Genomic DNA, 13,276 nt, shown 5'->3' with positions numbered 1-13,276 from the left:
CATTTCTGCATGTTTTAAGTTTCCATTGATATTTTGATCCCTATTTCTTTGTTGGTAAACATGTTCCTTTTCCTATGAAAGCTCGTGAAGATGTTACCTTTATCCTGCTCCTCTAAAATTTCATGACAACGAACCTCTATGTGGAAGTTGGAATGGTTTCTTTTTGCATTTTGTTGTCATTTTTTGCGATGAGAACATATAGGATCTACCTTCTTTGCAAATTTGGGGTTTTTTTTTAGTATTTTACATTACAATTCATTGTGAGTTAGGCAGTTGTCTTCCAAGTAACATCTCTAGATCCCTAGCCCCTTCCGTCTTGTGATGCTTCACACACAGTCCTTGGATCAGAATGGAAAGGGCACAAGAGGGGACAATTACACATGGACTGGTCATACCTGGATATAGAGTACATCCTTACTGTGCACTAGTCACACAGACATATCTAGTCAGATGGCTTCTTCTGCTGCAGCCAGGTTTTAACATCCCGCGATGTTAAAGGGAAAAGGGAAACATGAACATCACTGAGTACATTGCACTGCCTCTGCCACATTCATCTACTTTCCAGCTTCCAAAACTGTATGAACTGTCTTGTGTATATCATTTTCCATCCTTTTTCCTTAAACTTTCAACATGTAAACCATTATTTTACTGTCATTTGTTTGGGCTTTTAGAGAAAATGGAGGTTAGTCCAATGTTCAGTTGTCCTCTTTTAAATGGGATCCCATGGATTATTTTGAATCCCATGGATTCCATTTAAAAGAGGACAATTAAACACTGGATTTACCTTTATTTTCAAAGAGGAAAATTTAACATTGGATTTATCTCTATATAGTGGGATTCCATTTATATAGCACCATCTTGGCTCACTGCAACCTCCGCCTCCCAGGTTCAAGCAATTCTCGTGCCTCAACCTCCCAAGTAGCTAAGATTACAGGTGCATGCCAATATGCCCAGCAAATTTTTTTTTTAGTAGAGATGGTTTCTGCTTGTTGACCAGGCTGGTCTTGAACTCCTGACCTCAAGTGATCCACCTGCCTCAGCCTCCCAAAGTGCTGGGATTAAAAGCGTGAGCCACCACACTGGGCTCCACTATTTGTTTTTGAATTTATTATTTTGACTAACTTGATAAGAATAATTCAACTTATTTATGTAAGAGAGAGGTTGAATGGAGATCAATTTTAATAGCAAAAAGTATTCTAAATACATTATGCTACTTATGTAAAGGAAAGGCAAAGTAGGTCTCCACATTATAGAACTATTGCCTTATTTATAGCTCCTGTAATTTGGGATGATTAAGTATTTAATTTCCTTAGATTAAAACAAAGTGGTACTTATCAAAAACCATGAAAAGTCAGAGATTTGTCAGAGAAAATGTTTATATGCATAAATAGTTATAATCATAATGACAGTTCATGAAACATTATATTTTTTTAAATTTGGATCAGTAATACTTCTAATGGGACTAACTTCCCCAACAACACAGGAAGTATAAATTCTCAAATACCACATTCTGTATTTTCTCTAAAATTCCATAGGACAGTATCAAATAGCAAAAATAAAATATTTGTTGTGTGTATACTATGTTTAAGGCATTTATAGGTGTTATCCCATTTGAATCACACAACAAACCCCAGTGGTAAATTTTGTCTCCATTTTTCCCACTGAAGAAGCTGAGGTTTTGAAAACGTAAGAGACTAGCTCAAGGTTACAGAGCTGGGAAGTTGCAAAACTGAAATTTTAATCCCAATCTGTGTCGTTTCAAAGGCATTGCTCTTTCTAGTACACAAACTGCCTTCATTTCAAATTTTGAGATATTCATTCATCAAGTAAGTGGAGGAAAATTTCATTTGAAAGTCACAAAAGCCTACCCTATATATGTCTAAATGAAATTTTTAAATACCCCCCTCTCTCTCTTCTCACCCCTACCACTTAACTTAGGAAACCAAAGAGTGCAGGACCCTCTGCCCCGCATCTATGGAAGCCACGGCACATTGTGGCAGGTGTGACTTCAACTTTACCAGCCACATTTGCACTGTGATAAGAGGGTCTGACAATTCCTCAGGGAAGGCATCAGTTGAAGAAATGTGTTCATCTGCTGAAGAAACCATTCATATAGGAAGTGTAAACACGTACTCTTACACAGGTAACAGAAAGCAAGCTGTCTGCCCATGGCTTGGTGGGGTTAGTGAGAAGCTGCTGAAAATGCAGATTTATTTCACTCTGACATCAACCCTCCTTAAATTGGTGTCAGTACATTCCATCATACTTTGGAGCCAGCTTGTTCCGAGGTAATTAAAGGCATAATCTGGATGTATTCAAACCAGCAGTTTAAAATACGTTAAAGTCTAACTTTAAACAAGGTTGTATTCCATATTAAAGTAAATTGGTGGAGATATAGGTGACCTTTACTGCTATATTCAGTTAATTTACCATAAACCCAATCTTCTTTTTCAAAAGCTGCAATGCAAATATCACTGAATGCAGTAAATGAATATTGCTATACTTGTAACAGAAAGAAGGATACACCTGTCTGATTAATAATAAAACCTAGCAGTGCTATTCTGAGGAGGAGGAGGTAAACCTAAGCCTGACGTTTCCCCAGGATGGCCAGTCATTTCAAAAACAATAACCCTTGCAGTTGTTATTGTAAATATTAATTTCTAAGCACCATCTTGGCCCTGCTCAATTAGTCCCATGATTCTTAGTTTTGGCTAAGCTGTGTAAGAAACACTATTAAGTTTAGAATTATCTCTAAAATAGTTCTGCCATCTATTAAATTTGTGTTATCCATTTACTTAAATCCTTACAAAATGTGTTCTTATTTTTAGAAAAATCAAGTTTGTGTGTGTGTGTGTGTGTGTGTGTGCATGTGTGTGTGTGTATGTGTGTATGTATCATCTATCATCTTGATTCAAATAGAATCCATTTAAGTGACATAATTTGAGCAAGCTAAGGTTACATAAACAAGCAAAATAGTGCTCTATCCTATCATAAATTATCATTCTGCTTTACTCAATCAAGGGGCGGTAATAGCAAACCTCAGGAGTACAGAAAGTAAGGTAGTATAATGAGATAAGAGAAGGAAGATTAAGGAGGGAAGAAAGAAACAGAGATAAGGTTGATTGAACATTATTTAGTCCCGACGTTATACTAAGTACTTGAAAACCTTATCCCAATTACCTACAAAACAATCATATAAATATAATCATTTAGCAGATGAGGAAACAGTCAGATCTATAAAAGTAACTCATCATGAGACAGAAACATATTCAAATAATGCCATCTTCAAAAGGAGCATATTTTGAAGACTCCACGTGGTGTAGGAGCTCCTTTCAGAGTGCCCCAAATGTCCTTCAAGCTGTTCTTCCACCTGAAATGTCTTGTTTTATCATCCTACTCAAGACCTAGGTCAAGAGTCACATCCTCAGTGCAGTCCCTGTGCTGCTGTGACACATTGTTCATGGAGCTCACTAGTTCTCCCATGTGTTATATGGATTTGGACACTTGTTCCAGCTCTCCTATTAGATTGACACACCCTTATGAATAGGACACTTTTGTTTACCTTTACCTTGTTATTTGGATTTAGAACACTACACAAACAATAAATGTTTCTTGGAATGAATCTAATTAGGAAAGGTCTTGGATACAGGACAATTTGTCCAATCTTCTATCATGTTCCCAGTCCTTGTTACAGATTTAAATCATGGACCCTCATTTTAAAATTATTGAGTTTTCATCTAAGCAAGTCCTCTACTTTTATCTGCCCCTTGTAATCAAGATCAAGATTTTGAAGGACTTTTAATACATGCTTGCAGTAGCCCTCTCCAAAAGCAAATAGATGTTTCCACCTACTGATATAATGATGTTACGAGGGCTTTTAAAATCCATATTTCAGATTGCTTTCCCTGCAGAAAATACTATAAATTGAATATGAAAAGTAACAAAATTTTTTTTCATCAAAGATTTTCAGCACACAAGTGGTGCTCTGATAATTCCATTGAGAACAATTTAGACTTTTTTAGAAAGTCTTTTAGTCAGACTTTTTTAGAAACTTGAAAGCTGACAATACCAGTGATGACTAAAATTTATTCATTTATGCAAATCATTTATCAAAAAGTATTTATTAAATACCTAGTAATAACTAGTCACTACATTAGGACTAGCAGTCATGAAAACAAACAATAACTTTCATTAGGATTTGAAGCCCATATGAAGAAAGAAAGAAGCAGCAAATGAGATTTGAAATGGTGATGTGAGCTTGAGGGTACAGAACAACAATCATTAGCAATGAGTAGTTTAATGTTCTGTACCAGAGATGTGAAAATATATTGAGGGTACATTTTTATCTGAGGGTGAGTAGATGGTCTAGGCAACTCAATCACACAGTGTCATTCAAGGATCCAGAATCCAGAATGGCAATCGAAGGTATGCAATTTTCTCTTTTAAAAATGATGCCGAAGTTGTCTGTATCTCTTCTATACTCCTTTAGGTATTGAGATCCGAGTCATGTGACCACTACATGCTACAAAGAAAACCAGAAAGTGTGGTTTCTAATCACATTTAGACCAGGATGGAAGGAAGAACTGGGGACCAGTAGTAGTCATCACAGCAACAAGTGGCAGATACCCTCTAAGCAGAGAAAATGGAAAAGGAAGATAATGCTTTATATTTGTAGGGCAATTGGCATTTTATGAAGTTCTGCTCCATAATTTGTTACATTTTATTTTCATATCCATTCTATAGAGTGGGCAGGGAAGGGTTTATTTTAAGTAGATGTATATAAGGAGAATGTGACTCAATTAATCCAAGCATCAGGACTGAGAATTAACTCCATGTCCGATGGAGATGAGCAGGTGGCCAGACAGCCAAGGAGGAAGGCCGCCTTTTCTGATGCTCAGTCTGAGAAAGAGTCACCCAGAAGCTCCCATACAAAAATGCATAGACACATATTCAAAATGCATCAAATTGGAGACATGGAAAATAAATAAATTTGCAAGTAATTTTTTTGGGGGGAATGTGTGGCATTTTTATTTCTGAAGTTATGAAAGCTTAAATGGAACTAAGACTTTGGGGACACCACTGAATCACATGGATGTTCATCTCATACAATTTTTGCCAGTTTGGAAATCTCAGCATGCTTGGTTTTACTGTTTTAATAAAGTTGGTTGGTTTGTATTTTGGTTTTCAGTTCTGGTTTTTGTGGAAAATGGAAGAAACTAGATGGCAGAGTATGCTTTCATTTTTATTCTCTGACATGATACCATGATAAACTAAGTTTCAAATCCTGTGTGTTGTTTTGGAAAATGTTTTAAGTAATCTTAACAAAGTAATAGAAAATAATAATTTATAGATTTTATGACACTAAACTATAAACGTATGTTGGCAAACCTGTCTCATGTAAAAATCAAAAGTACATGAATTTGTGAAGCATTAAATCTTATGACTCCAGTGCTTTTATTTTTCATTTATTTAATATATCCCTCTTTGCTCAGAAAGAGGGAATTCTATTCTGTGCGATTCCATATCCCTGCATCTAATGAACAGTTTAAATGTTACTTATATTTAGAAAATGAAGATTTTAGAGTTTTATTTATACATGAAAGATTTAGAGCCTTAAACATTTATTTTTAAATGTCTTAATTTTTTGATAGTCACTTTTAATATGATGGTTAAAAAAATGAAAATAAGAGAAACCTGTCTGTTTTCTCTCTTTACAGATGTAAACCTCAAGCCCTACATGACATATGAGTACAGGATTTCTGCCTGGAACAGCTATGGGCGAGGTCTCAGCAAAGCTGTGAGAGCCAGAACAAAAGAAGATGTGCCTCAAGGAGTGAGTCCCCCTATGTGGACCAAAATAGACAATCTTGAAGATGCAATTGTCTTAAATTGGAGAAAACCTATACAAGCAAATGGTATTGAGCTACCTTTAAAATACCAATAACAAAATCCCATAAATTCATAAGAAAACCGAAAGGAGTATAACCTACATTTAATTGCCATGCATCTAACCACTAGAAAAGTATGTACCAATAAAGGGAACTTGAATTATGTGCCAACTAATCACTCACTTTGTGGTGTAAGCCCTCATAAATTTTTAGCCTAAATAAATAAAATAGAAGTAAAATTCCTTGAATCCCACAATATATCTGAGCTGCTTTCAAATAAGCAAAGCATATTCAGGGAAGGCAAAAGAGTTTTAATACTGAAAGTAAATTTGTTTCATAGTGAAAGGAAATAAACATAAATGGCTCTTTGATTATCTATGTCAAGAATCCATCTCCTCCATAATAGTATAATTAGGAACTGCTTGAGATAGCAATATAATAGGAAATTAAAATTAAATAAAGCTATAGTATCTCATTTCTTCCAAACACTAAGACTTGTAAGTTGTTTGCAAACAGTTAAAATGATGTGACATTCAAATGCGGTCATTTTTCTGCTTCTTTTAGGTCCTATTATTTACTATGTTCTTCTTCGAAATGGAATTGAACGTTTTCGGGGAACATCATTGAGTTTCTTTGATACAGAGGGAATTCAACCATTTCAGGAATATTCATATCAGCTGAAAGCTTGCACGGTTGCTGGCTGTACCACTAGTAACGAGGTAACAGGAATTTGCCTAGACTTGGGGGAAAGGGTTCAATGTGAAGATCCTGAACACCCAGGTTGTGAGTGATTTTTCCAATGAAGAAAACAATGTCCCCCCTCAAAGTGGTGTTAACTAGGTGTTCATGTGCCACCTTAACTGAGTCCTAATACCCATGCCTGGAAGGAGAGATCATTGCAAGGGAGATTTATCCAAATATCAATCTTGCGTTGAAGAAAAATAAGTGAAATCTTGCAGCAGTACCATCTTTTCTTCCATATCCTTTCCTCGCTAACCAATTTGAGGTAATCTATAAATCCATAAAAATTTCCAAATCATTATTCAGTTGAAGAAAGTTTCTATTTAAATGATATGAACAAAAAAAGGCCTCATTTTGAAAAATGAAGAAAGGGACAAAAAAGCCTGGCATGGAAAACAAATTGTTCCAAGCCTTCTGCTCTAGCCTTGTCAAGAAATAATGAAGACCTGAACTCAGGCAGCAGAGGTCAGAACCAGAAATACAGAAAGATGCAACCGATGTGGGGGAAAAATCTACAGGACTTGGTAGTCAACTGTATTTGTAGAAATAGAAGGAAAGAGTCATGAATGTTTTTAAATAACTGCTTAAGTAATTTGTGGATCATGGTGCTATTCTACAAACAAATGTTTAGAAAAATGTTAAAGGTAAAAGATAAGTTTATATTTTGTTAAGTTTTTAAAATACATATTTAAAAAGAAGGATCAGATAGCAGGGTGGTGGAAGCAGATAGTACTTAGCACTCTATGTAAAAATATCTGGTCAGACGCCAGACTGAGAAGTGACTGAAGTTTCTAGAAAGATCTGTGTGGGACGTTGAAGTCATGAGTTTAAATATGGTCATAGAAGGAGAATAGAGAGAGACAAATACAGAATACCGTAGATAATGAGCCCTGGGGAATGCTACCAGATGAAAAAGAAAGAAAAGCCTGTGAAGAACATTGGAAATAAACAATCAAACAATGTAGGAGGAAAATAAAGGGGCATTTCATAGAAGGCAGCTTTGACAGAGGAAGCCCAAGAGGAAACAAACTCACAGAGAGTAGCTTTGATTCTTTTCATATGCTTAAAACTTTAAAAAGAGCAACATTTTTGCACATTGTACAAGAGCCATCCAAATGAAACATTCAGTCACACTGCTCAGCCACAGTGCAAGAATGCAACGTTTTGTTCAACAGACCTCTAGGAACCTTTCTGAGTGAGCCATCATTTAGATAGATGGCAGCTGACTGACCCAATCAAAAGTTACTAGTCCTAGAACAATTCCATGCATTTTGCGTAGGCACAACTCATGCCTGCTACGTGCAAAGCAATTGTTTACAAAGTGAAAAGATTTAATTCTATGAGAAAACACGGCCAGTTTTTGTCCAAAACTATATTTTGACAATATTGACTAAATAATGGCTTGATTTATTTTTTTTTTCTTCTCACTTGTTTCTCTTTCTAGAAAGTTGGTGCAGACACTCTAAAGTCATCCTAGGTATCACGGGAAGAGTACTGAAAGTCTGCCCATTTATTCTGTTCAAAGCATATTATATGCAGGCAAGTTCAGATATGGGTTTTGCTCCATATTTACTGGTGCTTAAAATGTACAAAATCAGGCTGTTAAAATGCAAAGACACTGATGGGCCATATGGAAGAGAGTTATCAAGAGTTCTCTAGTAAGACAGTCTGCCAGCCAGATTTTACTTGTTTAAACACTGAGGGCTGCACTCTGCCGTCAAAATTGTTGTTGAACCTGTTGTGATAAATGGTAGTCTGAGACTTATGTAATATATTCAAGGTCAGATTTCATTGTTTAAATAGGATGGGAGGGAAAAAAATGAAAAAAATGGGACTGCTTCTCCAAGCCCCTGCTAATGATATGCCAGGCCAGACAACAACATTTTAAAACAAAAGTGACATCCTCATTGATCAGGATACCTAGTGTACTGTTACAATAAATTGCTGTTTAATTCCTATGTCTTCAGGTAGTTGCAGCTACTACCCAAGGAGTTCCGGAAAGCATCCTGCCACCAAGAATCACAGCCCTAAGTGCAGAGGCTCTGCATCTGAGCTGGAGTGTCCCTGAGAAACCAAATGGCGTCATTAAAGAGTACCAGATCAGGCAGGTTGGAAAAGGTCTCATCCACACTGACACCACTGACAGGAGGCAGCATACGGTCACAGGTGAAAAAAACAAAAAAAAAAGAAAAAGGAAATCCTACTGGAGGAGTCTGTCATTGTGGTTAGGGGGGCAAAGTATCCCAGGGGTGTGTGTTTGATATATGAGGTCACTTCCAAAGGATGTGTTCTCTTGACATATGGTCAGGTCCCACTTATCCATGCTAATAGAAGAGCCCACACTGGCAGCAATACGCCACAACAGCAGATAACTTCAGAAATAATTTATATTTGGCCTTGGTATGCATTATGTGAAGGGTTTTTGCATCAGTATTAACTTTTTTTTTCCACACAAACAGTAAGATGCATTTTCATTCCCCAAGGATATACTCATAGATAATGGGACTAGGATAGCCAAGAATATACTGGAAGGCAGGGGAAAATCAGCCAGAGGTTAACATTTGCCTATCAAGTGGATAATTAATACACAGGACTAGTTGACAGTGGAGTTACTGTGGCTGTTTGTATTAGGAATGTTAATTAATAGTAATTGTGTTTTTTAAAATTATTATGGTTTATTATCATTAGCTTTAATAATATACTATTAGTACAGTACAATGATATGTTAGATAATTGCCAGTAGTGATTATGATAATAATTAATAGGTTTTAGCTTAAATGCCACTTCTGAAGGGAGGAGAAGCATTTTCTGACTTTCTCGGTTGGATAGCTTCTGTAACACACCACCACATCACTTTGTTTTATTTTCATCGTAGACCTCTCACTGCCTGATATTCTAGTGTTTGTTTTTTGTCTTTTTATGTCTCTCCACACTTGAATGAAGGCTCCAAGAGAGTGGGAACCTTATCTACTTGTTCAGTGTTGTACCTCTAGCACTTAGAATCCTGAACGCATTAATAGGAGCTAAATAAATGTTTGGGGAAGAAATGAATTTAATATGTGCCAGATGCTGTCCTAAGCACTTTGCATGCACTATCCAATTTCATCGCAAACCTAAGTTGTAGAGTAAATTACTACCTTCATTTTACAGAAAAGAATACTTTGAGAAGTTAAGTAATTTAGTTTGTTATTCGAGTCTACTAAATCATCCCAAACAACCCTGTTAAGTTTAAATTCTAAGACCATGGGCAAGATTTTATAAACTTTCCCATTTTTCCCATTGTCAGTCACCTCCTTCCAAGACTCCCGGAGTGGATGCCCTCCTTCCATTGGACTGCACTTTTTGCAGGGGTCTTGATAGCACAGATAATGAAACTCACAGAAAAGAGCAGAAAGGCCTCAAAAAAAAAAAAAAAGTCCTTGATTTTTCCTGAGCACCTAAATAATGTTTTTTAGGTGTTTTTCCTAAACACCTAAATAATGGTGTTTAACATAATGAAAACTTACTTTTATATAGTGCTTTATCATTTAAAGAAACATTTGCATTTTTACTTCTCTGACTCTCATGACATCCTTGTAAGTAAGAGATGTTTTTAATAATCATATTTGAAAAATGAAGAAGAAAACTGACCTACCCAGGGTATCCAAGGCATTCACTGCCTCTATCTAAAAGGAAATTAGAATATCATTTCATTCTTCCAAAAATGAATTGCCAGCTTGTGGTGTTCCAGACAGTACACTAAGTGGTCCAAAATAAGACTGCTGCTCTTAAGATGCTCCCACAAATAGGGAGACTGACAAGAAAACAAATAACTGAAAACAGAACTCTATGCAGGATGCCGTGGTCAAAAATCAAACTAATCACTTGAAGTAAGCAATGGATGTTAATTACAGGGTTTTGAAAACCAAGACTGTACCAGCAAAGGTTTCCCAGTAATTGAGATATAAGGCTAAAGAAATTTATTTTTAGAATATCTATAAACTAACCAGCATTGGCTTTGAATTGTTGCCGCTGTGTTGGTTTGCATTTTTTGGAAATCAGCATTTTCACACCAACAGACCACATTCAATTGTAATGTTCAAACCAACAGGATTGGTAGCCTCATTAATTATAAAATAATTGCAAAGATTTTTCTTTAAATAACTTCATTCTACCAGTTCTTCCTTTCATTGTCATTTTAAATGGCTATTTTATGTCAGAGTAAATTTCGTACACATATCTTGGTGCCAGAAATCCTTTTATTAGAATAAATATTTTAATGTTTTTAAATATAATTTTAATTTTTACTTAACAGTAAAATCATAATCTGGTCAAAGTCTTTAGGAGTCATTTGACCAGTCTTTCTGTTCTATTTTTGTTTTGTTTTTTAATTTCTATGGATATTGTTTTAAATAGATTTAGAGAATATTTCACTTGCCCAATACAGCCCTAAGGAGGGATTTCTTTGTAGAATAAAGAAATAAGTCCTCATTCAGCAAAACCTTACCAAGTACAGAACCTCCTATAAGTAGTTCTTATGGGATAGGAATGGTGCTAGGCCTTAGATAATCTGAAACCTGAGATCTATATAATGTTACTCATCTGCCCAGGAAAATTCAGTTCCACGGTTAGCTAACTGACCAAATGCAGTACTGAAGTATTTTATGGTGTGAATGACTGTTTTATTGAGTTCATGGAATGAACTAAAATAATCAAATTTATTTTCTATTCCATCTTAAATGTTTGATGGAAATGCTGCCTGAACCCCCTAGGATAAATGTTTTGATTTTCTCATCATGTCCAAAAGCTTGGCATTCCCTAAGCAACAGAGCACTAATGAAGCTGTAGCACTAGTCGTCCTGGAGCCTGAAAATCTACGTCCTTAGGAATGACAGGAGGGAAAGGGAGCACCTTGCCTCAGCCCCATTGTCTCCACGCTTATTTTTTTAATTACCTCAAAGCTTTAGAAACATGATCCCGTAAATGCTTTGTGGGAATAGTGGCGAATGCACTCATCACGTGAAATCCATAAATTGCTTATAATCCTCTCAAGATGTTAAAAAAAGCATTAAGTAATTGAAGACAGGAAGTCCTCGGTTAATTATTTAGAGGTGTTATCAATGCTTTAAGTAAACTGAAGCGTTTTCTGCTATCTCACTGAGCTGAATACCATGGGGACGAAGGAGTAGCAGCCATCATCTTCTCATATTCGCTAATGCAAACAGCGCATGGCAGCTTGTCAATAAAAGACCTTTTCGTATCATCTATTACTAAACACATCCACCATCCTGTACAGAACAATTTGGACACCAGTTATGGCATTGTTTCACTTTGGGCTACCTCTGCATTATACATGGGTCTCCTAATGTGAGTTTAGGAGTAGAGGAAAGGGTAAAGGATTAACTAAATAATTAAGGCCACTGAGAAATAAAATGAATTAGTCATATCCTGCTTAGCATCAAGTATAAGGGCCTATGTGTCTCTTAACTCTGGGAAAACTATTTTCAAAATAATTAATTAGAAGTTACTCATCACTGCATTTCATTTAAAAGGAAAAACCTACCAGCATTAAATTAGCAAGGAAAGGACAATTTGCCTTCCTTTCTCCTCTTCTTAGAACTTGATGAAAACCTTGTGTGCTAAATAGGATAAACCCTAACAATGCTGGTGTTAGCAGAAAACGTAATACTAATGTTATACTGAAACAGATACCTTACACATCACTTTTGAAAGAGAGAAAACATGCTTCAACCACCAATACAGCAAAATGTAGAAATTCTTTTTAAGGAATTTTATTCTTAGATAACTCTGCTCTTTGCTCTCATAGTAATTCTTACATTTTATTCTAAATCCTTTCTTCTTGAACTGTTCCACAATTAGTAATAGGTAATGCTTTTTAAGGACAGAGATAGTAGCCTCCTGTTTGCCATTGCATTCCGGGTACCTATTAGAGTACTTAACTATTCAGAAAATGTTTGTTGAATGAATAAATACTGAATAGTAAACTAGTATTTGACTGACTACATTTTGTTTTGAATGGAGTTAAAAATGCCACTCTCGAACATATCTAAATCTCAGACAGAACTGGCAACATAATTGTGGGGTTCAGTCATCTGAACCCCACAAAATGAAAATTCAGGCCCCTTGTTCAGAAATCATTAAAATTTCAAGACAGTGAAACCAGAGCGTAGAAGTAAGCTCATGTGCTTCTAAGCATGGTACCTTGTTTGATTACACATGTTGAAAGCCCACGAAGCCAACCCTGGTCTCCAGCATCCTGGACTTAACTGCAGTACATTTCTTTAATTAAAACAGGTAGCAAGAAAACTAGGATGGTAATTCAGCCTCAAAACAGCTTTGGGAGTTTCTTCTATGGTTGTATGCAATGCTCCAGGCTGCATTTCCCCCAGTTACTGTGTAACTACTGACCACCAAGCATTGGACCTATGAAAAGAGATACAACAATTCATTTTTTTTTTTTTTCATTTTTTCAACTCTGAGAACAACTAAATTTATGCCTGACTAAAAACGAAACAAAAAAATAGTGTAGCATCAACCACTTTTTCTCCTTTTAAAACCTGCCTATCGATAAAATATTAAGGCCAAAGAACTATAATTGATGGCTGCCTAGACAATATTTTTAAAATTCCTCTTTATTCCCAGATATT

At 35.9% G+C, this 13,276-nt stretch overlaps 1 protein-coding gene across 2 annotated transcripts in view; it reads left to right on the top strand.

The window, feature by feature from the left end:
- Positions 1 to 13,276, top strand: part of USH2A (usherin) — a 763,828-nt gene that overhangs the window by 611,678 nt on the left and 138,874 nt on the right. For both annotated transcript variants that reach the window (XM_032289234.1, XM_032289233.1), the window contains exons 51-54: positions 1,939 to 2,143; positions 5,718 to 5,915; positions 6,453 to 6,607; positions 8,597 to 8,795. In XM_032289234.1, coding sequence (XP_032145125.1) covers positions 1,939 to 2,143; positions 5,718 to 5,915; positions 6,453 to 6,607; positions 8,597 to 8,795 — 757 coding nt within the window. The remainder of the gene's footprint in view (positions 1 to 1,938; positions 2,144 to 5,717; positions 5,916 to 6,452; positions 6,608 to 8,596; positions 8,796 to 13,276) is intronic.

Source organism: Sapajus apella, unplaced genomic scaffold (assembly GCF_009761245.1).
Source record: "Sapajus apella isolate SASKATOON/1434 unplaced genomic scaffold, GSC_monkey_1.0 scaffold22, whole genome shotgun sequence".
Taxonomy (NCBI): domain Eukaryota; kingdom Metazoa; phylum Chordata; class Mammalia; order Primates; family Cebidae; genus Sapajus; species Sapajus apella.
Note: the sequence above shows the minus strand (reverse complement) of the source record. Positions and strands in the feature narration are given on the sequence as shown.